This window comes from Hemiscyllium ocellatum, chromosome 5 (genome assembly GCF_020745735.1).
Source record: "Hemiscyllium ocellatum isolate sHemOce1 chromosome 5, sHemOce1.pat.X.cur, whole genome shotgun sequence".
Classification (NCBI taxonomy): Eukaryota; Metazoa; Chordata; class Chondrichthyes; order Orectolobiformes; family Hemiscylliidae; genus Hemiscyllium; species Hemiscyllium ocellatum.
The window spans coordinates 124238510-124265423 of record NC_083405.1 but is presented as its reverse complement, the minus strand read 5'-3'; the positions used below and the strand labels follow the sequence as shown (position 1 = coordinate 124265423).

General features: G+C 43.0%; 1 protein-coding gene across 2 annotated transcripts in view; it reads left to right on the top strand.

The window, feature by feature from the left end:
* LOC132816154 (NEDD8 ultimate buster 1-like) overlaps nt 1-26914 on the top strand; it is a 64183-nt gene that overhangs the window by 6386 nt on the left and 30883 nt on the right. Inside the window, exons 2-6 of one of the 2 annotated variants that reach the window (XM_060825626.1) lie at nt 790-903; nt 11308-11372; nt 11600-11673; nt 17968-18099; nt 21108-21187. In XM_060825626.1, the coding sequence (XP_060681609.1) occupies nt 790-903; nt 11308-11372; nt 11600-11673; nt 17968-18099; nt 21108-21187 (465 nt within the window). Of the gene's footprint in view, nt 1-789; nt 904-11307; nt 11373-11599; nt 11674-17967; nt 18100-21107; nt 21188-26914 lie in introns of those variants that run through there. The other variant, XM_060825627.1, reaches the window with a different exon arrangement.

Here is a 26914-nt window from a genome sequence, read left to right as displayed (position 1 = left end):
TGTGGAGTTATTTCAGAGAGACAATTAGAGCCAAGATTAAATCAGGAGGTTTCAGAAGCAGGTCCATGTAGAACCCAACTAGGAGTGATTAAAGTTAAAGGGAGTGCTCTGTTTCTGTGCTATGTGTTATGTTATCCTTTGTACTTTAGCACGAGTCAGTGCCATTAGGAGGAAATGGGAGATTCATTTCTGGAATGAAATTTTGCCAAAAGATCCATTGGAGTTCACTGCAGTTAGAGATGTTTATTACAGACTGAGAGAGAGACCGGAGTCTTACATTAATCTTGTTGTCCCTTGCTTCCTTTGTTGCTAACATGTTTTTATTGAAAATTTCTCTCTGGATTTGGGACTTGCTAGCAAGGCTATATTGCTCACCCAAAGCTGTGTTTGTGAACAAGATAGTGAGGTTTCCTCTACAACTGTTGAAGTTCATACTCCTGAAGATTAATGCTCAATACTTTTTATTGACCTTGTGACGATTTGTGACAATCTTGCTACTTTTGAAACATTAAACTTTGGTATTAGGTAGAAAATTGGGCATCATTGGAGGGACTTTATTTCAAGGGAAATAGATAACCAGCTGTGAAACCAACAGGGCATTGTTTTCATAAAGTGCGATGCATGTATTAACTGGCTTACTTTGTGGCTATAGGATCTGTTCTAGATATCATGCAACAGGAACTAGGAGGAAGGGCCAGTAAATTGTCCATGGAAATACTGAAGGGAGTTCACACTCTTGAGGAAATCAATTCTATCAGAATAAGAATTGTTTCTTTCCCTCTGTCACAGCAAGAGCAGGACATTGGCCACGCTACGGATAGTGGTGGGGGAGTGAGCCAAGAAGCAGAAAGCAACAGCTCCGGAAATCTGCTCATTCGGATTGCGTTACCAAAGCTAGATCAGGTAAGGGTACTGCTCAACACTGATACAATGGCCACGAACTTAGTGATTGTTATGTACCACAGGAACAGATCAAGGTCATTCAGAAGAACAGCTGTTACAGCAGCCGTTTTGGACACAGCAAGATGCCATGAATGCAATGAGTAAGCCGTTAGTCTGTTTTTAGCAGCAGTAATTGAGAAAGGAAATGTAAGGCTCCACACCAGGAGAACACTTGTTCTTTTTCATGTGATGTCATGGAATCTTTATTATCTGCCCCTCCTGGTGCTTATATAAATATCAGGACAGAGTTCTGGATGCTTTTGACAGTTGAGGATTGAAACTATGCCAGTGCAAACTAGTGAACATTTGTGAATGATTTACACTATTTACAACTATTAGTGAGGGTTTGATTCCACCCTCAGGCGAATGCCTGTGTGGTGTTTGCATGTTCTCCCCAGTGTCTGTGTGGGTTTCATCTGGGTGCTCCGATTCCCTCCCACAGTTGAAGAATGTGCAGGTCAGATGGATTGGCCATGGGAAATTGCTCATAGTGTCCAGGGTTGTGCAGGCTAAGTCGATTAGCCATGGAGAATGCAGGGTTACAGGAATAGCGTAGGGGGGTTGGGTTTGGGTGGAATGCTCTTCAGAGGGTTGGTGTGGATGCGATGGGCCAAATAGCCTGTTTCCACACTGTAGCGATTCAAGATTCTATGATGTGAAGAGTGATTGTTTCGAACACTGTTGGGTGGCTGGATTTATCTTGCACCAGGCACACGGGGCTTGGGACCCAGTTCCATAAAACCAGTTTCTCAACCTTCCCATTTCATGGGGGGCGAGAGAGACTCACGTTTGGTATGTTGCCTCCCAGATGCAAGGTTACGTGACGTCTCTGATTGTGTTTTCCGGGTCCTTAAGGGGGAGGGGGAGCAGCCCGAAGTCGTGGTCCACATTGGCACCAATGACATAGGTAGGAAGAGTGATGAGCATGTTAGGCAGGCTTTCAGGGAGCTAGGTTGGAAGCTCAGAGTTAGAACAAACAGAGTTGTCGTCTCTGGCTTGTTACCATTGCTACGTGATAGAGAGTCAAGGAATAGGGAGAGAGAGCAGTTAAATGCGTGGCTACAGGGATGGTGCAGGAGGGAGGGATTCCAGTTTTTGGATAACTGGGGTTCTTTCTGGGGAAGGTGGGACCTCTATAAACAGGATGGTCTACACCTGAACCTGAGGGGCACCAGTATCCTTGGGGGGAGGTTTAAACTAACTCTGCAGGGGCATGAGAACCTAGACTGTGGCTTTAGGGTGCAGGACCTGGAGTGTAGGGAGGTTAGGAACATGGCATCAATCTCAAAGGAGGGTGCCTGTAAACAGGAAGGTGGCTTGAAGTGTGTATACTTCAATGCGAGAAGTATACGAAATAAGGTAGGTGAACTTGCAGCGTGGGTTGGTACCTGGGAGTTCGATGTTGTGGCTATTACGGAGACATGGGTAGAACAGGGACAGGATTGGCTGTTGCAGGTTCCAACATTTAAATGTTTTAGTAGGGTCAGAGGTGGGGGTAAAATAGGGGGAGGTGTGGCATTGCTTGTCAAAGATAGTATTACAGCAGTGGGAAGGACGATGGATGAAGACTCTCCATCTGAGGTAGTTTGGGCTGAGGTTAGAAATAGGAAAGGTGAGGTCACCCTGTTAGGAGTTTTCTACAGGCCTCCTAACAGTCCTAGACACACAAAAGAAAGGATTGCGAGGATGATTCAGGAGAAGAGTGAAAGTAATAGGGTAGTTGTTATGGGGGACTTTAACTTTCCAGATATTGACTGGGAAAGCTATAGCTCGAGTACGTTAGATGGGTTGGTGTTTGTCCAATGTGTGCAAGAGAGTTTCCTGACACAATATGTAGACAGGCCAACAAGAGGTGAGGCCATACTGGATTTGGTTCTGGGTAATGAACCAGGCCAGGTGTTAGAATTGGAGGTAGGTGAGCACTTTGGGGACAGTGGCCACAATTCAGTGACTTTTACTTTAGTGATGGAGAGGGATAAGTGTGCACTGCAGGGCAAGAGTTATAGCTGGGGGCAGGGAAATTATGATGCGGTGAGGCATGACTTAGGATGCGTAGCTTGGAAAAGTAGGCTTCAAGGGAAGGGCACAATCGATATGTGGAGCTTGTTCTAGGAGCATCTATCGAGTGTCCTTGATAAGTATGTACCTGTCAGGCAGGGAGGAAAGGGTCGTTTGAGGGAGCCGTGGTTTAATAAGGAATTGGAATCCCTTGTTAAAGGGAAGAGGGCAGCCTATGTAAAGATGAGGCATGAAGGTTCAATTGGGGCGATTGAGAATTATAAGGTAGCCAGGAAGGATCTAAAGAGAGAGCTAAGAGCAGCAAGGAGGGGACATGAAAAGTCCTTGGTTGATAGGATTAGGGAAAACCAAAGGCTTTCTATAGGTATGTCAGGAATAAAAGAATGACTAGGGTAGGAATAGGTCCAGTCAAGGATAGTCGTGGGAAGTTGCGTGTGGAGGCTGAAGAGATTGGGGACACACTAAATGAATACTTTTCGTCAGTATTCACTCAGGAACAGGACATTGTTGCCGATGTGAATATTGCGTCACAATTAATTAGAATGGATGGCTTTGAGGTATGTAGGGAAGAGGTGTTGGAAATTCTGGAAAGGCTGAATATAGATAAGTCCCCTGGGCCTGATGGCATTTATCCTAGGATTCTCTGGGAAGATAGGGAGGAGATTGCAGAGCCATTGGCCTTGATTTTTATGTCTTCATTGTCTACAGGAATAGTGCCAGAAGACTGGAGGATAGCAAATGTGGTTCCCTTGTTCAAGAAGGGAAGTAGGGATAACCCTAGTAACTATAGGCCGGTGAGTCTCACTTCTGTTGTGGGCAAAGTCTTAGAGAGAATTGTAAGGGATAGGATTTATGAACATCTGGATAGGAATAATGTGATCAAGGATAGTCAGCATGGTTTTGTGAAGGGCAGGTCGTGCCTCACAAACCTTATTGAGTTCTTTGAGAAGGTGACTAAGGAGGTGGATGAGGCGGTAGATGTGGTGTATATGGATTTTAGTAAGGTATTTGATAAGGTTCCCCATGGTAGGCTACTGCAAAAAATACGGAGGTATGGCATTGAGGGTGAGTTGGAGGTTTGGATTAGGAATTGGCTGGCTGGAAGAAGACAGAGGGTAGTAGTTGATGGTAAAGGTTCATCTTGGAGTGCAGTTACTGGCAGTGTTCCACAAGGATCTGTTTTGGGACCATTGCTGTTTGTCATTTTTATAAATGACCTGGAGGAGGGGCTAAAAGGTTGGGTGAGCAAGTTTGCGGATGATATGAATGTCGGTGGAGTTGTTGACAGTGAGGAAGGATGTGGCAGGTTACAGCGGGATATAGATAAGCTGCAGAGCTGGGCAGAAAAGTGGCAAATGGAGTTCAATGTAGGTAATTGTGAAGTGATTCACTTTGGTAAGAGTAACAAGAAGATGGGATACCGGGCTAATGGTCGGATACTTGGTGGTGTTGATGAACAGATGGATCTTGTTGTCCATGTACACAGATCTCTGAAAGTTGCCACCCAGGTAAATAGTGCTGTGAAGAAGGCATATGGCGTACTGGCTTTTATTGGTAGAGGAATTGAGTCTGGCTTTTATTGGTAGAGGAATTGAGTTCCGGAGTCTTGAGGTCATGTTGCAGTTGTATAAAACTCTGATGCGGCCGCATCTGGAGTATTGTGTGCGGTTTTGGTCGCCATACTATAGGAAGGATGTGGAGGCACTGGAACGGGTGCAGAGGAGGTTTACCAGGATGTTGCCTGGTATGGTAGGAAGATCATATGAGGAAAGGCTGAGGCACTTGGGGCTGTTTTCATTGGAGAAAAGAAGGTTTAGGGGTGACTTGATAGAAGTGTACATGATTAGGGGTTTAGATAGGGTTGACCATTAGAACCTTTTTCCACGTATGGAGTCAGCTATTGCAAGAGGGCATAGCTTTAAATTAAAGGGCGGTAGGTATAGGACAGACGTTAGGGGTAGATTCTTTACTCAGCGAGTCGTGAGTTCATGGAATGCCCTGCCAGTAGCAGTGGTGGACTCTCCCTCTTTATGGGCATTTAAACGGGCATTGAATAGGCATATGGAGGAAAGTGGACTACTGTAGGTTAGGTGGGCTTGGATCGGCGCAACATCGAGGGCTAAAGGGCCTGTACTGCGCTGTATTTTTTTATGTTCTATGTTCTATGTTCTGTTTCACTTTCCCATACCTCTTGATCCTTCCTGGACTGCATAACACAACTCAGAATGAGCAATGCACCCACCAATCCAATTAGAGTGAATATAGATAAAAGAATTATGGATACTGTAAATCAAAAACAGAAACAGAAATCACTGGAAAAGCTCAGCAGGTCTGGCAGCATCTGTGAAGAGAAATGAGAGTTAATGCTTTAGGTCTGGTGACCCTTCCTCAGAACTGATGGTAGCTCTGAAAATGTCAGTTTTTATGTAGAAGATAGGGTGGTGGGAGGGCGTAAGGAGTAAATGATGAGTGGGGATAGAGCCTAAAGAGAGAGAAGAACAATTGTACAGACAAAGGAGTGGATAATGATCTGGCTAGGAGGGTGAATAGCTATTAATGGAGACTGTTATTGGCTAACAATAGATAGTGTGTAATGGCAGACTATGTGAGAACAAGGCCTGGTGTGGAGGTTGGGGGCTGGTACATAGGAAAGGTCAAGCCCAGAAGTTATTGAACTTGATGTTGAGTCTGGAATGCTGCAAGGTCTCCAAACAGAAAATGAGATGTTGTTCTTCCAGCCTGCACTGATCTTTGTTGGAGCACTGCAGCAAGCCTGAGACAGAAATGTTGGCTGGGGGACAGGGTGGCATGTTAAAGTGGCAGGCAGCTGGAAGCTCAGGGTCTTATGTGCGGGCAGAATGTAGGTGTTCTGCGAAGTGGTCACCCAGTTTCACTTCGCCAGTGCAGAGGAGACCACATTGTGAGCAGCGAACGCAATAGACTAGATAGAGTGAAATGGAGATAAAGTGCTGCTTCACCTGGAAGTATGTTTGGTCCCTTGGATACTGAGGAGGGAGGAGGTAAATGGGCAGATGTTATACTTTCAGCGATTTGCAGTGAAAGATTCTATGGGGCTTTTGGGGGGGGGGGGTTGTTGGGAGTGAAGGAAGAGTGGACCAGGGTGTCCTGGAGGGAATAGTCCCTGCAGGAGGTGGACAAGGAAGGGAAGAGGAATATGGCATCTCTCTGGAGGTGGCAGAAATGGCAGCTCATTATTTTCTGGATATGAGTGTTGGTGGGATGGTCGGTAAGGATAAGGGATATCCGATTGCGGTTGTGGGAGGGAAGAGAGGGGGTCAGGGGTGAAGTGAGAGATAGATTGGACTCATTTGAGGGCCCTGTCAACAATGTTGCTGGGGAATTCTCAGTTGAGGAAGAAGGTGAACATTTCGGAGGCTCCATTGAATGGAAAGGCAAATTGTGCAGAGGATGTGGAGGATCTGTAGAGAGATTCAGATAGGTTAAATGTGTGGGCAAAGGTCTGGCAGATGGAATATAATGTTGATAATTGTGAGATTATCCACTTTGGAAGTAAAAATAGTCGGTCAGACTATTATTGAAATGGTGAAAGATTGCAGCGTGCTGTTGTGCAGAGGGACTTAGGAGTCCCTGTACCTGAATCGCTCTGTAGGTGCAACAGGTAATCAGGAAGGCAAACAGAATATTGGCTTTCATTGCTAGAGGGATTGAATTTGAGAGCAGGGAGATTCTGCTGCAATTGTACCAGGTGTTGGTGAGGTCACTTCTGGAGTATTCTGTGCAGTTCTGGTCTTCTTATTTGAGGAAGGACATACTGACTTTGGAAGCGATGCAAAGGAGGTTCACCAGGTTGATTTCGGAAATGAGGGGGTTACCCTATGAGGAGAGGTTTACCCGCCTGGGGCAATACTTGCTAGAATTTAGAAGAATATGTGTTCACCTTAGAGAAACATATTAAATTATGATAGGGAGAGATTAGATAGAGGCAGGCAAGTTGTTTCCACTGGTGAGTGAGACTAGGACTAGGAGACATGGCATCAAGATTAGGGAAGTCGATTTAGGACAGAGACGAGGAGAAACTGCTTTTTCCAGAGAGTAGTGAATCTATGGAATTGTCTACCCAAGGAAGTGACAGAGGCAGCTTCATTAAATCTATTCAAGACACCGTTGGATGAGTTTTTGCATGGTAAGCAAATTAAGGGTTATGGGGATAATATGGATAGGAGGAGCTGAGACATTAGATAGATCAGCTATGATCGTAATGATCAGGAAGAGGGCATTGTTGGTCTGATCAGTAAGTTTGCAGATGACGTGAAGATTGGTGGAGTAGCAGAAAGCATAGGGGACGGTCAAAGAATACAGGAGAATATGGATAGACTGGAGAGTTGGGCAGAGAAGTGATAGGTGGAGTTCAATCCAAGCAAATTTGAGGTGATGCATTTTGGAAGGTCTAATTCTAGAGCGAACATGGGAAACGTTGATGAGCAGAGAGACCTGGGAGTTCAGGTCCATTGTACCCTGAAGGTGGCTGTACAGGTAGATAGAATGGTCAAGAAGGCATATGGTGTGCTTGCCTTCATTGGATGGGGTATTGAGTATAAGAGCTGACAGGTCATGTTAAAATTATACAAGACTTTGGTTTGGTCACATTTTGAATACTGTGTACAGTTCTGGTCGCCACATTCCCAAAAGGATTTGGACGCTTTGGAGAGGGTGAAGAGAAGGTTAATGAGGATGTTGCTTGGTTATGGATGGTGCTAGCTATGAAGAGAGATTGAGTAGGTTAAGATTGTTTTTATTAGTAAAAAGGAGATTGAGGGGGGACCCTGATTGAGGTCTACAAAATCATGAAGCATATAGACAGGGTAGATTGAGATAAGCTTTTTCCCAGGGTGAGGGATTCAATAATGAGAGGTCACGCGTTTAAGGTGAGAAGTGAAAAGTTTAAGGGGGACACATGTGGAAAGTACTTTACACAGAGGATGGTAGGTACCCAAAAAGCATTGCCAGCAGAGGTAGTAGAGACAGGCACAGTAGATTAATTTAAGGTGCTTCTGGACAGATGCATGAGTAGGTGGGGAGCAGAGGGATACAGATCCTTAAGAATTGGGTGAAAAGTTTAGACAATGGATTTGGATCGGCTCAGGCTGGGAGGGCCGAAGAACCTGTTCCTGGGCTGTAAATTTCCTTTGTTCGTTATTCTATCTTAATGAATGGCAGAGCAAGCTCAATGGGCCAAATGACCACCTTCTATTACAATAAAACTATGTGACAGAGATGGAGGAACTAGGAGAATGAAGTAGAGTCTTTACAGGAAACAGGGTGAGAGGATGTACAGTCCAGGTAACTGTGGGAATCAGTGGGTTTACAATGGATGTTAGTGGCCAATCTATCCCCAGAAATAGAGACAGAGATGTTGAGGAAGGGAAAGGAAGAGTCCGAGATGGACCAGGTAAAAGTGAGGACAGGGTGGAAATTGGAAGCGATTATAGACCTGGCCTATAAAAGCCAAGCAGTTGTGCAAAACTACTGAAAGCAGTTCACCTCAGCTGAAATATTGTGTCCAATTTTATTACACTCGAGGAAAGCTTTGAAGAGGTTACAAAAGAGATTTATTAGAATCATTCTGGGGATGCGAGATTTTAGTTAGATTGAAGAAGCTCCATTTATTCTTCTTTGAGCTGTAAAAAGCAGAGGAGATTTGGTTAAGGCACTTAAAATCATGAGGGATTTAGATAGAGCAATTGTTCCCATTTCCTGAAAGGCCAATAACGAGAGAGCATAAATTTAAAGTGAGCATAAAAACAGATGGACTGGGAGATGTAATGGATGCTCTCAAGCCTGCTCCACCATTCAGTAACATCATGGCTGCTGTGATTGGGCCTTGACACCATTTTCTCCCTGTTCCCCATACCCTTGATTCAGTTGTAGTTCAACAAACTATCTAACTCCGCTTCAAATATACAAAAGGATACATGCTCCAAAGGTTGGCGTCCCTCCAAGACAAAGCTGCTTGTTTTGAGATAATGTAATTCGAGGAAGAATCAGAGGCAACTTAAGAAATCACCTCCATAAACAGCAAATAGTTAGGGTTTGGAATGTAAAGTCCAATCAGGAAGAGATTCCGAGGACTGCAGATGCTGGAGATCAGAGCTGAAAATGTGTTGCTGGAAAAGCACAGCAGGTCAGGCAGCATCCAAGGAGAAGGAGAATCGACGAAACGAAAAGAGAAGAAGAGCTCATGCCCAAAACGTCGATTCTCCTGCTCCTTGGATGCTGCCTGACCTGCTGCGCTTTTCCAGCAACACATTTTCAGTAGTGGAAAGTATTCTCAACCAGTCAGCCAGTAGCTCGGAATAATGCTGTAGAGATATGTCAAATCTTACCACAACAGCTAGGGATAATCAAATTTAACTAATTAGTCATTTGATAATATAGAAGTTGAATTTTGCTGAAAAATACACATTTTTGTCAAAGCTGTTCACTTTACATTGATCAGGACAATTTGCAAGAAATACCAAAGTGAAAGATACACAATATTTATACAAATTAGAGAAGAGTACTGGTTGTTTGGCAATAGAATCTGATTAGTCATGGACTAATTTTCCACTATGCTACAATCCACTAGGCTCCTTATCTTTATTCCCATGTTCCTCCTTTCAATGCCTTTCTCCTTCAACCAATATCCAACCAATTAACTGCCATGGACACTGCACCAGTTAATGATGACTGACAGTTAACTGCCTAGTTTTACTAGGTATACAAGATAATGAGAGGCATGGGTAAAGTCAATAGCCAGAGATTTTTCCCCAGGGTAGGATTGACTGGCACGAGGGTCATAGCTTTAAGATATTAGGGGAAAGGTATAGAGGGGATGTCAGAGGAAGTTTCTTTGTGCAAAGAATTGTGAATGCATGCAATGTGTTGCCATTGGTGGTGGTGGAATCAGAGGCATTAGGGATATTTAAGCGATTGCTGGACATGTGCATGGATAGCAGTGAATTGAAGGGTGCATAGGTTAAGTTATTTTATTTTACATTAGCATTAATCCTTGGCACAACATCGTGGGCCAAAGGGCCTGTTCTGTGCTGTACTTTTCTATGTTCTATGTTCTAGTTTAGTTTAAATTTTAAACAAGGCAGGTTGACTTGGATAGGTCAAGACATTGGCCTGAGAAATGAACACAAGAATGGCTGTAAGTTACTTTGTTGTGTTGAAATAGTCGTGATATCTGTACAGGTTCTGAGTCTACAGAACAGGGCCCTGTAATATATGTAGCTTCCACTACACGCAAATGTGCCACACTGCAAAATAAACCGACACTCTATTCTTATCATTAGAAACCAACACTCTAGTCTTATCATTAGAAATGTTGTTTTCCCTTCACTTGGTATTTCTTGTGAATTATCCTGATGAGTTCAAGGTGAAAATCTTCAACAAAATGTATATGTTCTCAGCAGAACTTCAAGCAATTAATAATCAGATTCCACTGCAAATATACCTGCATCACCAGTGAAGATCTAGACCCCTCCAGAGGGGCCTTTTAGTTCGAGATCAGTCAAAAGAATCACGAGGAGTACTGTTTGTTTAAAGCAAGGTTACCAGTTTAATAAAATAAGGCAGCCTGACGCAGATTTGCCCAGCAACCTGGTGGTTAAAAACTTCTGTGTTCCATGGAGAAATGGCACAATTACATTCAAAAATTACACATTATTTATATATTTTTTTAAGAGATAGTACAACCTTAATTACAAGAAAAGACCAATCACATATAATAAGGTGACATGATTTACAGAGGGTTAATTCAATGATATTCCCCTGGATGGGGTTCTTAATTTATGTAGAGCACCATTCCATGCAAGCAGTTCAAGGCTAGTTCGAATACCAAATCACTGTCTTATGAATCATATTATGAAAAATCCATTGTTCTCTCTTATCTCGAAATAAAGCATCAGTTCAAGCTCACACAGTCAAATCATTACTTGCAGCCATTTTGTTGAGTTACTTTAAATTGAAAAGCCATTTTGTGCTTAATAAAAATCGACAGATACTTGTTGCTTTTGACAACAGCTTAAATTCAAATTTTAGACCCTCACCATGACTGTATCTTCAAGAAAGTGCGTCATCATTACTTCCTCTGAAGCAACTAGTGTTAGACAATAAATGCTGGTCTCACTGTGAGGTTTGCATACCAAGGATGAATTAAAAAATAAATGGATTATTCTTTGAAAGGCACAACACTGTCTCAAAGGGCTAATTGGTCTCTTTCTCTGCTATTTTTCATGTGACAGTTCAATTGTCCTTTTTGTTTTACAAAATGTAAGCTTGGTCTGCTTTTCAGAGTTTAAGCTCTCTTTTACTTTTCAGGAAAAAGAAAGAAAAATACAGATCACTATTTCTCCAAATGCCACAGGTCTTCAGTTCTGCAATGAGTAAGCAATGATTGATGTTGTGATTGGATGTTAATGGACATTTGAGGTAACAAAATCAATTAGACCCAGTGATAAAGCACATACAATCCTAGCTCTTTTCTGCTCCTGATGTAATGATAAAAAAGGCAAACACAGACAATTTTTCACAAATAATCCTTTCTTTAGCCATTTTCTATCTCTTTTTCATTAATTAATCTGTAATTAACTAAATCACTTTTTTTTCTCAGAATCTCAAAGGAGTTACCAAATATTGATGTTGAAAAAATGGAATTAATATATAAAGGGAAGTTTCTGGATAAGTGTGAGTACAAATTCTAAAATTCTTACCACACAACTCTTACCTCCAAAACAGGTATACCCTTTTGGATACTGTTGGGAGAGATGGCTCACTAGGGGAGAGCAGCATTTGCTGTTCAGAAGGGCAGGAAAAAAACTCATAGGGCCATAGTCATAGGGAATTCTATTGTAAGTAGATAGGCAGTTCTGTGGCCTATAAAGAGACTCCCAGTTGCTCGGGTCAGGGATGTCACCTGTTGGCTGCAGAACATTCTGAAAGGGGAGGGTGAACAGCCAGTTGTCATGGTGCACATTGACGCCATTGATAAAAGTAAAAAATGAAATGGGGTCCTGAAAGCAGAATTCAGGGAGCTTGGAGGGTGATCTCAGGATTGCTACCAGTGTCACGTGCTAGCCAAGGTAGAAATGGAAGAATAGGCAGGATGAACATGTGGCTTGAGGGATAGTGTAGGAGGGAGGGAGTTCAGATTTGTTGGATTATCGGACCAGTTCTGGGGAAGGTGCGACTATTACAAATTGGACGGTCTACACCTGCACCAGACTAGAACTCATGTCCTTGGGGAGTTTTTGCTACTGCTTTTGGGGAGGATTTAAACTAATGTGGCAGGGGCTGGGAACCAGAAGAGAAGACTAATAGACAGTGAGGTGGAAACTAGAGACTGTAAGGAACAGGATCATGAAGTTAGAATTACCAAGGGGAAGAGTGGGCAGAAAGCAGATGAACACAAAGGAACTGGTGGTCTGAAGTGCATATGCTTTAATGCAAGGAATATAGTGGATAAGGCAGATGAACTTAGGGCTGGGATTGGAGCCTGGGAGTGTGATGTTATTTGGTTGAAGGAAGGGCATGATGATTGGCAAGTAAATGTTCCAGGATATAGATGCTTCAGACAGAACAGGGAGAGAAGTAAAAGGGGGGAGGAGTTGCATTGCTGGTCAGGGATGATATCACCGCTGTGCTAAAGAAGGACACGATGGAGGGCTTGAGCAGTGAGACATTATGGGTAGAGCTGAGAAATAAGGGTGCAGTTACATTGTTGGGGCTGTATTACAGGCCTCCCAACAGTGAGATAGAGGTAGAAGAACAAATAGTTAAACAAATTATGGAAAGATAGGCAGATGATGAAGGGCTTTTGCCCAAAACGTCGATTTTCCTGCTCCTTGGATGCTGCCTTACCTACTGTGCTTTTCTAGCACCACTCTAATCTTATGGAAAGATATAGAGGCAACAGGGTGGTGGTGATGGGAGATTTTAATTTTCCCAACATTGACTGGGATACACTTAGTGTCAGAGGTCTGAATGGGGCAGAATTTGTAAGGAGCATCCAGGAAAGTTTTCTAGAGCAGTATGTCAATAGTCCAAATAGGGAAGGGGCCATATTGGACCTGGTATTGGGGAATGATCCAGGCCAGGTGGTAGAAGTTGCAGTGGGAGATTTCTTTGTTAATAGTGACCACCATTCTGTAAGGTTTAGAATACTCTTAGACAAAGATGTGAATGGACCTAAGGGAAGTGTACTAAACTGGGCCAAGGCCAATTATATCAAAATTAGGCAGGAGCAGGAAAATATGGATTGGACACAGCTATTTGAAGGGAAGTCCATATTTGATATGTGTGAGTCTTTCAAAGATAGGTTGAAGGTAGTGCAGGATAGGCATGTCCATTTGAAAACCAGGAATAGGAAAGGCAAGATTCATGAACCGTGGATGACAGGAGAAATTATGCTAAGAGAAAGTGAGGACTGCAGATGCTGGAGATCAGAGCCGAAACATGTGTTGCTGAAAAAGCGCAGCAGGTCAGGCAGCATCAAAGGAGCAGGAGAATCGACGTTTCGGGCATAATTCCTGAAGAAGAGCTTATGCCCAAAATGTCGATTCTCCTGCTCCTTTGATGCTGCCTGACCTGCTGCATTTTTCCAGCAACACATTTTTCAGTTCAGGAGAAATTATGTGCATAGTCAAGAGGAAAAGGTCCAGGCAGCTAAGAACAGAACAGGCTTTGGAGGAATATTGGGAGAGTAGGACCAATCTTAAACAAGGAATCAAACAAGCTAAAAGGGGTCATGAGATAACTTTAGCAAGCAGAATTAAGGAGAATCCCAAGGCCTTTTATTCATATATAAGAGGCAAGAGGGTAATAGAGAAAGGGTTGGTCCACTAAAGATAAAGAAGGAAAGTTGTGTGTCGTACCTGAGAAAATGGGAGTGATTCTCAATGATTACTTTGCATCAGTGTTCACTGAGGAGAGGGACCTGTTGAATGTTGAGATTAGAGATAGAAGTTTGTTTACTCTGGATCATGTTGACATAAGGAGAGAGGATGCATTGGGTAGGCTAAAGGATATTAAGGTGGAAAAATCCCCAGGACCGGAGAGGACCTATCCCAGGTTGCTGAGGGAGACAAGAGAAGAAATAGGTGGGGCCCTGACAAATATCTTTGTAGCATCCCTAAACACAGTTGATATGCCAGAGGACTGGAGAGTTGCTAATGTTGTCTCCCTGTTCAAGACGGGTAGTAAGGATATTCCAGGTAACTACAGACCAGTGAGCATGAGGTCAGTGGTTAGAAAGTTGCTGGAGAAGGTACTGAGGGATAGGGTCTATTTATATTTGGAAAAGGATGGGCTTATCAGTAATAGGCAACATGGTTTTGTGCGGGGGAGAGCGTGCCTTACCAACTTAATAGAGTTCTTTGAGGAAGTGACCAAGTTGATAGATGTCATATACATAGACTTTAGTAAGGCATTTGATAAGGTTTCCCATGGTAAACTAATGGAGAAAGTGAAGTCATATGGTGTGCAGGATGTTCTAGCTAGGTGGATAAATACCTGGTTGAGCAACAGGAGACGGAGTAGTAGTTGAAGGGAGTTTCTTGAAATGGAGAAAGGTGACCAGAGGTGTTCCACAGGGATCAGTGTTGGGGCCAATGTTGTTTGTGATATACATAAATGATCTAGAAGAGGGCATTTGTGGTCTGATCACTAAGTTTGCAGATGTCTTTGGTGGGGTAGCAGAAAGCATAGGGACTGTCAAAGAATACAGGAGAATATAGATAGACTGAAGAGTTGGTCGGAGAAGTGGCAGATGGATTTCAATCCAGGCAAATGTGAGATGATGCATTTTAGAAGGTCTAATTCTAGAGCAAACTTTACTGTAAACTGAAGAGCCTTGGGAAAAGTTGATGAGCAGAGAGATCTGGTTCAGGTCCTTTGTACCCTGAAGGTGGCTGCACAGGTGGACAGAGTGCTCAAGAAAGCATATGGTATGCTTGCCTTCATCGGATGGAGTATTGAGTATAAGAACTGGCAGGTCATGTTAAAATTATACAAGACATTGGTTCGGCCGCATTTAGAATACTGTGTACAGTTCTGGTCGCCACATTACAAAAAGGATGCAGACACTTTGGAGAGGGTGCAGAGAAGGTTAACGAGGATGCTACCTGGTATGGAAGGTGCTAGTTATGAAGAAAGGTTGAGTAGGTTAGGATTGTTTTCTTTAGAAAAAAGGAGATTGAGGGGGCACCTGACTGAGGTCTACAAAATCACAAAGGGTATAGAGATAAGCTTTTTCCCAGGGTGAGGGATTGAATAATGAGAGGTCATGCGTTCAAGGTGAGAGGAGAAAAGTTTAAGGGGGATACATGCAGAAAGTACTTTACACAGGTGGTAGGTGCCTGGAACGCGTTGCCAGCAGAAGTAGTAGAGGCGGGCACGGCAGATTCATTTAAGGTGTGTCTGGACAGATGCATGACTAGGGGGAGAGCAGAGGGATACAGATCCTTAGGAATTGGGCAATAGGTTCAGACAGTTGATTTGGATCGACACAAGTTTGGAGGGCTGAAGGGCCTGTTCCTGGGCTGTAAATTTTCTTTGTTCTTTGTGTTTTGTTCTTTCATGGATCTTTACAAGTTGTAGGGCATTATAAGTTGACCCCCTCACTGCAATCTTTGCAAAGTCTGAGTATTAGCTCCAAAATGAGTTTAAGTATGAATTCAATGTATATGTTTAGAGTAGAAACAGCAGGTTGATACAGAATTAGAGTAATTGTGACAATTTATGGGAAGTGTAGCATGCTTGGGAGAAAGAAATGGTTCTAGACATAGAGCCTCGACAGCTCTCCGCTCCTGGGGTTTGTTGGAGCCATTTCTGGATCTATTCTGCACTAGCGAATCAGCCTTGATTTTTGTGTTTAACTCTCTGGGATAGGACTTCAAGTTAGAAACTTCTGACTAAGAGGCAAGTGTGCTGCTCCCTGAGCCACAGCTAACTCCAACTTAAATACACTTGCTTGTAATATTTAGCAGAGGTAATAACCATCATGTGAACACAGAGCCAAGCAGAAGAGGTTCAAATGGTAGTGAGCCATATAAATTTAGTTCAGGAACAATCGTTTTACTTGTTTGATACTACTTCTTCAGGCATGAGCATATAATGCCCAACAAAAATAGAAATCGCTGGAAAAGCTCAGCAGGTCTGGCAGCAGCAGCTGAGGCAGGGTCATTCGATCCAAGATGTTAACTCTGATTTCTTTCCACAAATGCTACCAGACCTGCTGTGCTTTTTCAGCAATTTCTGTTTTTGTTTCTGATATACAACATTTGCAGTTCTTTCAGTTTTTATTTTGTACGTCATGTCCAGATTATCAGCTACAACACTATTCACTCTAATCAGAATATATGAAAGCATGAAATCAGAAAAGGCATTTGGGCCAGCAAATCAGATATTTTTACACTCCAAACCTTCTCCAAAAATCCTAATGGTATTCCAGGGAGCTTCAAGACATCTTATTAAGCCTTGTAACATCCATGACTGAGTGTTAATCTGCACAAAACGTCCATAGTCCTAGCAGCTGAAGAACTCTCATAGTCCATTGAGGGTTTGGTAATCATTTAAACCGATGGCTTCATTCATTCTCTTCCCAAAAATTTAGTCATTACCAAAGCTTAGAAAAGTAAATGTTGCAAATCTGACAAAAAAGGACAAGATACTGGAAATGTACAAACAGGTTCAATAGTATTCAGAGAGGAAATGAACAGTCAGTCCTCAGCAAAGACCTTACCTTCATCCCCCTCCATCCACACATCAATGAATTCAATACATGCCATGATGTTGAACACTTCTTCTGTTGCCTCCATCTCCGAGCTTAGTTCTTCAATCAGGACTCCTGCCTTCCTTCCGAGGACCCCTTCACCCACCTCCATCCATCTGGACATCCCGCGCTGGCCTATTACCCGCCCTTGATCTCATTTCCAACTGCGGCTGAGACATTAACTGCCTCAACCTGTCTACCCCCCTCCCCCACTCCAACCCCTCACCCTCACAACATGCTGCCCTCCACTCCCTCTGTTCCAATCCCAACCTCACCATCAAACCAGCAGATAAAAGGGATGCAGTGGTGGTTTGGCGCACTGACCTCTACATCACTGAAGCCAGATGCCAACTCGAAGACACGTCCTCCTACCACCCCCTCGACCATGACCAGCTCCCCCTCCCACCCCCCCACCCCAACCCCCCATCACCAAACCATTATCTCCCAGACCATTCCCAAACTCATCACCTCAGGAAATCTCCCACCCACAGCTTCCAACCTCATACTTTGGGAACCCTGCACTGCCTGATTCTACCTCCTTTCCAAGATCCACAAGCCTGACCAAGGAAGAATGCCTCATCTTCCATCTCGGAACATGTCAACCCCAGGACATCAATGTGGTTTCCTCATTTCCCCTCCACCCTCTTTACCCCAGTTCCAACCTGCCAGCTCAGCACCATCCTCAGGGTCCACCTGTCCTATCTGCCAATCTTCCTTCCCACCCATCCGCTCCACTCTCCCCTCTGACCTATTACCTTTATCCCCACCTCCATCCGCCTATTACACTCTTAGCTACCTTCTCCCCAGCCCCACCACTCTCCCATTTATCTCTCCACCCCGGAGCTCCCAGCCTCATTCCTGATGAAGGGCTCCTGCCCGTTGATTTTCCTGCTCCTCGGATGCTGCCTGACCTGCTGTGCTTTTCCAGCACCACTCTCGTCTTGACTCAGTATTCAGAGAGTGGAAACACAACTAAAGAATAAAGTTGGAATGATTGTAGAGTAAGAGAATGTCATAAAGTTACTGCATGTAAGTGTGTTGTGAAGAGTGAGATGCCTCTAGATAATGATGGATAAAAACAGGGACACTTGCCAATAGGCTGACTTCTACCGATTTTGAATTATTTTGCAAACTGTTATGCAACTTGAAAAGGGACTATTCTCTTCCTAAACCCTATCTGTTTGAAGAATATTTCCAATTTCTCCCTTTAGCCAAAAGCCTGGCTCAACAAAAGTTAAAGAACAAAGGAATGGTCATGCTCAAGCTGACAAATAAGTTTGAACAAGTAAAGACAATAAACGTGTCCAGAATTAGGAAGGGAGCAGAGGCATTGGCAAAACGAGGTCAGTATTATTGACTCACTTGTCCAACTCAGTGCATGTCTAATGAACCTGTTCATAAACTGCTTGTTAACAAAGTAAAAACTTAACATGGAAACTGTTTTTCTGAAAAACCTGCAGAAAATTAACTACCATTTAGATAACTCTTTCCACTGTCACAGGAGACCCCAGCATGATTTCTAGATAATAAAATACTTTAGATGTGTAGTGACATTTGTAAAGTAAGAAATGTTTAGCGCAGCAAGATCCCTCAAATGCCCATGAGATAATGATCAAATACTTGGTTTTAGACTGATGTTGATAGAGGGATAAAAGATGGCCTGAGCACAGTGAAGAGATCCATTTCTTTTCTTCTCAAGTACCTAAGGACCTTTTATGTCCACCAGATGTAACATCTGTAGGAATGCACTGAAGTTAGACTTTGATCTCAGGTCTTGAGAAATATAATGATCGGGTCTTTTGCTCTTTGGGTGCTGACAGTTCCACTCTCGAGTCAGAGATTTTTTTTATGGATTTACACTGTGAGGAATACTCCCCTAAAACCACCCTTACCTTTCTATCAGATATCTGTCACACAGAAAATGACATCTAAAAATATTTCATCAAAAATAGGATGAATACTCTGGGGAAAATGAAACCGAATACCTGAAAGGGAAGTGAACATGATCAAAGAGAAGAATCCTTAAAGAGAAACAGAAATCGCTTGAGAAACTTAGTAGGCGCAGTAGCATCTGAGAGAGAAAACAGAGTTAACACTGACCCATCTTCAGAACTGATAGTGGCTTGGAAAAAGTGGTATATCTGCTGAAGACAACAGTGAAGGAGTAGACAACAAGTAGAGAGAGAGCCCAGAGACAGATAAAGACAGGCAGATAAAAGTGATGGATAAAGGTAAGCAAGAGAGACAGAAAAGATGATAATGGGGTCCATAAGTAGGTGAGAATGGGTTGGCTGTGCTAAAAGCAGCCCACACGATGACAAGGCCTGGCCTGTGGGCAGGATTAGGGCGAGGACATGGCAGAAGTTGCTTGTTGAAGAATTGTTAGATTGTGGCAGCCATTTTGTCATGTATTAAATGCCTGGATACCATTTTGAATCTCACCTTAAGTGCGCAATTTGTGTTTTCCCTCCCCAGTGTAGAGAAACCAAATTGTGAGCAGCAAATACAAAGGACTAGATTGTGTGAAGCGCAGGGGAAGTGCTGCTTCACCTGGGAGGTGTGTCTGGGGCCTTGGATACTGAGACGGGAGGAAGTAAATGGTCAGGTGTTACACCTTCTGCAGTTGCAGTCGAAGCTGCTGTGGGCCTGTGGGGAGTGTCGGGGGTTGGAGGAGTAATGGACCAAGGTGTCCCAGTGAGAAAGGTCCCCATTGAGAGGGGAATGTGTGTCCAAATGTGGCATCCCACTGGAGGTGGGGCAGAAATGGCAGCTAATGACCCTCTGAATGTGGTTGCTGCTGAGATGGGTAGGTGAGTACAAGGGGGACCCTGTTGCTTATGTAGGAGGGAAAAGAGGGCTGAAGTGTGGGAGCTGGGTTGGACTCAGGTGAGGGTCCTGTCAGCTGTGGTACTGGGGAACCCTCGGTTGAGGAAGGAGGTAGCATCATCGGAACAGATGTGACAGAGACACAGGAGCTGGAAGAATGGAATAGAGTCTTTACAGGAAGCAGGGTGTGAGGATATACAACCAAGGTAACTGTGGGAGTCAATGAGTTTGTACAGAAGTCAGAAGTCACACAACACCAAATTATAGTCTAACAAGTTTGTTTGAAATCATGAAATCACAAGCTTCCAGAGCCCTGCTCCTTCATCTGACACCTGATGGAGGACAGTGCTCCAAAGGTTTGTGATTTTTGTGTTTCAAATAAACCTGTTGGACTATAATCTAGTGCCATGCGTCCATCCCAGTCTAACACCAGCACATCCACATCAGGGTTTATATTGGAAATGGAAACAGACCCTCCAGGTCTGAGTTTCCAGTTGCCTGCCATTTCAACACCCCATCCTGTTCCCTGGCAAACATCTCCGTCTCAGCATTGCTGCAGTGCTCCAGTGACACTCAGCGCAAGCTGGAAGAACAATATGTAATTTTGCTGCTTGGGAACCCTTTAGCCTTGAGGACTCAATATTCAGTACAATAATTTAGGGCCTAAACACCCTCTTCCATGTCCTTTAGCCACCTCCACACCCCAGGCCCTGTCATGACGTGGGCTGCTTTCAGCACAGCCAGCCTATTCTCCCTAATGTATGGTCCCCATTATCAGTTTTTCTCTCTCCCTGGCTTATATTATGCATTCCTTTTGTCTACCTGGCTGTGTTGTTTACTCTCTCTCTATGGAGGAGAAAGTGAGGACTGCAGATGCTGGCGATCAGAGCTGAAAATGTGTTGCTGGAAAAGCGCAGCAGGTCAGGCAGCATCCAAGGAACAGGAGAATCGACGTTTCGGGCATAAGCCCTTCTTCAGGAAGAAGGGCTTATGCCCGAAATGTCGATTCTCCTGTTCCTTGGATGCTGCCTGACTGCTGCGCATTTCCAGCAACACATTTTCAGCTACTCTCTCTCTATCTCTAGGTTCCATCTTTGCCTATCAACTCATTCCTTTTGCTCCTCCATGCCCCATCACCAGATATATATCACCTTTTCCTCGCTACTATCAGTTCTGTAGAAGGGTCACAGGAACCAAAATGTATACTCTGTCTCTCTGCAGATGCTGCCAGACCTGTTGAGTTTCTCCAGCAATTTCTGTTTCAGATCTTCAGAATTTTCAGTTCTTTGATTTGTTTTAGAAGAATTATTCGGTTTGGAAAGGAGATGTGAGATGAAATATTTTTGGTAGGGATTTCCAGAAACTATAATTGAATAGTTTAAGGAATGGACATATGTCAAGGATTAGAATAACAGGGGTTCAGAGTGAGGTGCAAAAGGTGTGGACAAGATACATCTGTAGGGCACATTTTATTCTTGTTTGAAATGATGCAATCATACAGTGACCTTTTTTGTTTTGTTTTCAGGTGAAGATTTTGAACACCCTCACTTAAAAATAGTAAACCACCAGGGGGAAATTATTGAGGTTCCTGAGGAGAAACGAGTGGTGAGTGTTTGCAGGAAAACGGATTTAGCCTTCTCACATCTCCAAACCCATACAACAGCTCCAGCAAATAAAAAAACCTGTACTTTCTTTTGTAGCAAGTGTCAAGTTGTCAGCACTTTGCAGCCAATGACTATATTTTTGAAGTGTTTGCACGATTTGCTAATATGTTTATCCTTGAACCTGTATTTTGTACCCTAGACGAGACACAACTGGAAAAAAAATGGTTTGGAGGCTTGTAGGAAATGTTCTGTGCATCTACTGATGATTCAGTTGCTTCCATGTGTAGCTGAGCCAGACGTAACTTACCTGTGAAACATAACCCTCCTTTATAAGAGGGACGTGACAACACTGGAGAGGATAAGGGGGGTGATCTATCAAGATGTTGCCTGGGCTAGAGAGTGCTGGTTATGAAGAGAGTTTGAACAGACTGAGATTGTTTTCCTTGGAGCACAAGAGACTGAGAAAGGCATGATTGAGATGTTTAAAATTATGAGGGGTTTCAATAACATAGACAGGAAGGAAGTTTTCTCCTTGCTGGAAGGAACAATGCCCAGGAGCATAGATTTAAGGTAAGGGGCAAGTGGATTTAGAAGGCATGGTAGAAGATGGTGGAAGGTGGAGCTCTCTATCTGTAAGGGCAGTAGAAGTAGAAGAAGGAGAAATGGCGTTTTTGATTAGGGATAACATTATGGCTGCACTTATGGAGGATATTCCTGGGTATACACCCAGGAACGTTATTTGGACGGAACTGAGAAATAAGAAAAAGATGATCACCTTATTGGGATTACTCTATACAACGCTAATAGTCAGAGGTAAATTGAGCATCTTTAAAAATTTCCATTTACAGAGGAGGCAGTATTGGATGTCTTAAAATAAGTCCCCACAGGACCTGATTAGGTCTACCTGAGAAGCTAGGAAAGTGATTGCTGGGCCCTTTGCTGAGATCTTTGTATCATCAATAGCCACAAATGAGGTGCTGGAAGACTGAAGATTGGCTAACATGATACCATCATTTAAGAAAGATGGTAAGAAAAAACCAGGGAACTAAAGACCGGTGAGCCCGATATTGGTGGTGGACAAATTGTTGGAGGGAATCCAGAGGGACATGATTTATTAACATTTCGAAAGGCAAGGATGATTAGGGATAGTTAACATGGCTTTGTGCAATAGAAATTGTGTCTCACTAACTTGTTTATGTTTTTGAAGAAGTAACGAAAAGGATTCATGAGGGCAGAGCAATGGGTATGATCTATATAGATTTCAGTAAGGTGTTTGACAAGGTTCTGCATGGTAGACTGGTTAGCAAGGTTAAGGGCATTTAAATGGTCATTGGATAGGCATATGGATGAGAATGGAATAGTGTAGGTTAGATGGGTTTCAGATTGGTTCCATAGGTCAGCGCAACATCGAGGGCCGAAGGGCCTGTACTGCGCTGTAATGTTCTAAGTATAGATCTCATGGAATACAGGAAGTACTATCCATTTGGATACAGAATTGGCTCGAAACTAGAAGACAGCGGGTGATGGTGGAGAGTTGCTTTTCAGACTGGAGACCTGTGACCAGTGTGTGCCACAAGGATTGCTGCCAGGTCCACTGGTTTTTGTCATTTTTATAAATGATTTGGATGTGTACATAGGAAGCATAGTTAGTAAGATGACACCAAAATTGGAGGTGTAATGGACAGTGAAGATGATTACCTCAAATTATAACCGGATCCTCATCAGATAGGCCAATGGGCCAAGGAACGGCAGATGGAGTTTAATTTGGATTAAAGTGGGGTGCTGCAAATTGGAAAGGCAAATCAGGGCAGGACTTATACACTTAATGGTAAAGTTCTGCGAAGTGTTGCTGAACAAAGATAGCTTTGAGTGCAGGTTCATTGAATGTGGAATCACAGGTAGACAGGATAGTGAAGGTGACATTTGGTATACTTTCCTTTTGTTAGTCAGTGCATTGAGTATAGGAGGTGGGAGATCATGTTGCAGCTGTGTAGGACATTGTTGAGGCCACTTTCAGAATATTGTGTGCAGTTCTGGTCTCCCTCCTATAGGAAAGAAGTTGTGAAACCTGAAAGGGTTCAGAAAAGATTTACAAGGATGTTGCCAGGGTTGGAGGGTGTAGCTATAGGGAGAGGCTGAACAGGCTGGGGCTGTCTTACCTGGAGCATTGGAGGCTGAGGGATGACCTCATAGAGGTTTACAAAATTATGAGGGGCATGGATAGGATAAATAGACAAGGTCTTTTCCCTGGTATCAGGAAGTCCAACATTAGGTTTAAGGTAAGAGGGGAAAGATTTAAAAAGAACTTAAGCGACAACGTTTTCATGCAGAGGGTGGTGCATGTGTCGAATGAGCTACCAAAGTAAGTGCTGGGGTCTGGTACAATTACACCATTTAACGGCATTTGGATGGGTACATGAATAGGAAGGATAAAGGCCACATTCTGGCAAATGGGACTGGATTAATTTCGGCTATCTGGTCAAAGAACAAAGAAAATTTACACTGCTTCAGCCCTCCAAGCCTGAGCTGATCCAAATGTACTGTCTAAACCTGTCGGTCAATTCCTAAACATCTGTAACCCTCTACTCCCCAACTACTCATGCATCTGTCCAGATGCAACTTAAGTTAATGTACCGTGCCTGCCTTTACCACCTCTGCTGGCAATGCATTCCAGATGCCCACCACCCTCTGTGTGAAGTACTTGCCATGTGTATCCCGGAGTGGGATTGAAAGGTCTGCTTCCTTGCTGTACATCTCTATGTGGTACTTGTGGTGCCAAGGCTTAAAAGCCTATAAGTCAAAAGCTGAAAAATAGGATTAGAATAATTAGGTTTTTGACTGGTGCAGATTTGGTAGGCCAAAGGGCCTTTTTCTGTGATGCAGACTCTATGACTCTATAAAATAGGAGCAACAGTTTAGGCCATTTGGCTCTTCAAGCCTGCTCCACCATTCAATATGACCATGAACAATCACGCAACTTAGTCTCTTGTTCACACTTTCTCCTCATGCCCTTTGATCCTTTTTAGCCCTAAGAACTATATCTAATTCCTTCTTGAAAATATTCTTCGTTTTGGCCTCTACCACTGTCTGTGGCAGAGAATTCCACAGAGTCTTCATTTTCTGCGTTAAGAAATTTCTCCTCATCTCAGTCCTAAATAGCCTACCTGTTTAGACTGTAACCCATGTATCTGGACTTCCCAGTCATTGGGAATATGCTTCTAGCATTTACCCTGTTTAGTCCTGGAGTGGCATGATGGCTCAGTGGTTAGCACTGCTGTCTCACAGCACCAGGGTTCCAGGTTCGATTCCAGCCTCAGGCGACTGTCTGTGTGGAGTTTGCACATTCTCCCTGTGTCTGCGTGAGTTTTCTGAGTGCTCCAGTGTCCTCCCAGATTCCAAAGATGTGCAGGTCAGGTGAATTGGCCATGCTAAATTGCCCATAGTGTTAGGTGCATTAGTCAGAGAGAAATGGGTCTGTGTGGGTTACTCTTCAGAGGATTGGTGTGGACTTGCTGGGTCAAATGGCCTGTTTCCATACTGTAGGGAAGCTAATCTAGTTTTAAGAAAACTCTCAGGGATTTTGTCCACCCCAGGTTGCATGATGTGCCAATGGCATCTTTCTGTTCTATAAATGTCTGTGAGTTCCAGACAGGCCCAATTGCTTGATAAATACTGTGGTTGTGGGAAAGCATTTTAAAGGGAATTGCACCAAAAAATACATGTTAAAGGGAATATTGATTGCAAGAAGGCATAAAGGCAGAAGGGTAAGAACTGGAAATAAAGATGTGGCTAAACCAGGAGCTAGTGTAAGTCAGTAGGCATGTCTAGGCAAAAGGAATAATTCAGCAGGTGAGTGAGTGGTCACTGGCAGCAGACAGTTGTTTTGTTGTAAATCTGGTAAGGGCCCTTCCACTCCTCCTGCCTCCAAAGTAAGAAAAACAAGTCAAACTTTTCAGTCTCCAGAGCTTCCATTTAAGGATTGTTAGTTTGACTGTTTTGACCTTGAAGAAACAACCACAGTATGTGTGCGGCACAGTGGTTAGCACTGCTGCCTCACAGTGCCAGGGACCTGGGTTCAATTCCTGCCTCAGGCGACTGACTGTGTGGAGTTTGCATGTTCTCCCCGTGTCTGCGTGGGTTTCCTCCGGGTGCTCCGGTTTCCTCACACAGTCCAAAGATGTGCAGGTCAGGTGAATTGGCCATGCTAAATTGCCCGTAGTGTTAGGTAATGTAGGGGTATGGGTGGGTTGTGCTTCGGCGGGTCGGTGTGGACTTGTTGGGCCGAAGGGCCTGTTTCCACACTGTAAGTAATCTAATCTAATCTATGTAAGGTGCATGCTGTGGTCAAGAAAAAGATAAATTTTACAAATGAGCCTGAAATGAATAGGGCTAATGCCAGTTTCATGTAAATGTGCAGTTCCAGTGTGGAGTTGCACATGTATTTTCAAGCCATATCTTGGCATCTGTTTGGTGTTAAAAATGACTGATTTCAGGTAAATCTACATTCGTAGGCAACGATTTAACACAAGAACAGTAAAAATGAATTCCATTTCAACAGGCAACAGAGGTAGTAATGAGTAGGCATTTAAATAGCAATAAAGAAGTGTTGAAGGTTTCTTTTATGAATGCATATCAGATATCTGGGAAATTTTGGAAATTAGACAGTGGAGGCAAGCAAGCCCTGAAAAAATTGCAAATACATTTAAATGGAACACAAACTCATAAATCAGCTTGTTAAAAATTAAAGCAAAGTGACAGAAAGGTGAAGTGATCTCTTTGTGTACTCTGAATAAATTATTATTATTACTATAAAAATATTTTTCCATACCTTTCACTTTAAGCGAAGCTGTGGTCTGTTGGTCACCCGAATCACACACACATTCTCCAGCATCTCCTTGTTTCAGATTGCAGATTGACAGTTCAGCAATTGAACCCATTTGTTTTATTTCATACTTGTCACTGGGATGAAGCACCATTGTCCCCTTTCTCCACTCTACCGGAGTATTAGGCTTAGTAAGCTCACAGCGTAAAGTGGTGGTGCTACCTTCATCAGCTTCTTTGTTCTGAAGAACTTGTTTGAAAAGTACCGGAAGGGCTGGCAGGGCAAGAGTATAATGCATTTACAATAAAAACAAATAAAAATATTCAGCTATTTACAAATATTGCACTTTTATATATAGTTAACTTACATTTTAAATTTTTCATCTTCTGAAGTTTTAAAAATTATTTAGAATGAGAAACAAATCATTCAGATGATTTTGTTTTGTCTTCCCCATACCTATACATATTTTCCAGCGGTACATATTTATGAGTGATATTTGTGAATGCATCATCACTTCTTCATGATAAGAATACAAAATGAAAAGAAATTTAAAGGTGTTTACTGGCTGTTTTGTACAACCACAAAATCAAATCCTTAACTTTGTTCCCCTTCCTTCTTTCCTATGTTACATTTATAAAATATAAGCATTTAATCAATCTTTGATATTAAGTTATCTGTTAAGTTAGGAAAAGATAATCTACAGTACAGACCAAAACATTAAGATTAGTAGTGTTATGCAGTTGTAAATCAAAATTAAATAATATAAAATGTTACATGCTCTGTCCAACTGAGAAAGCCATCTCAGTGCTTATCTATACTGCAACACTCACAAAATTAATAAGTTTTTGAGGTAATAGAGTCTGGATGATAATAGACAATTAGGTACTGAGTGCGATTTCTGCAAAG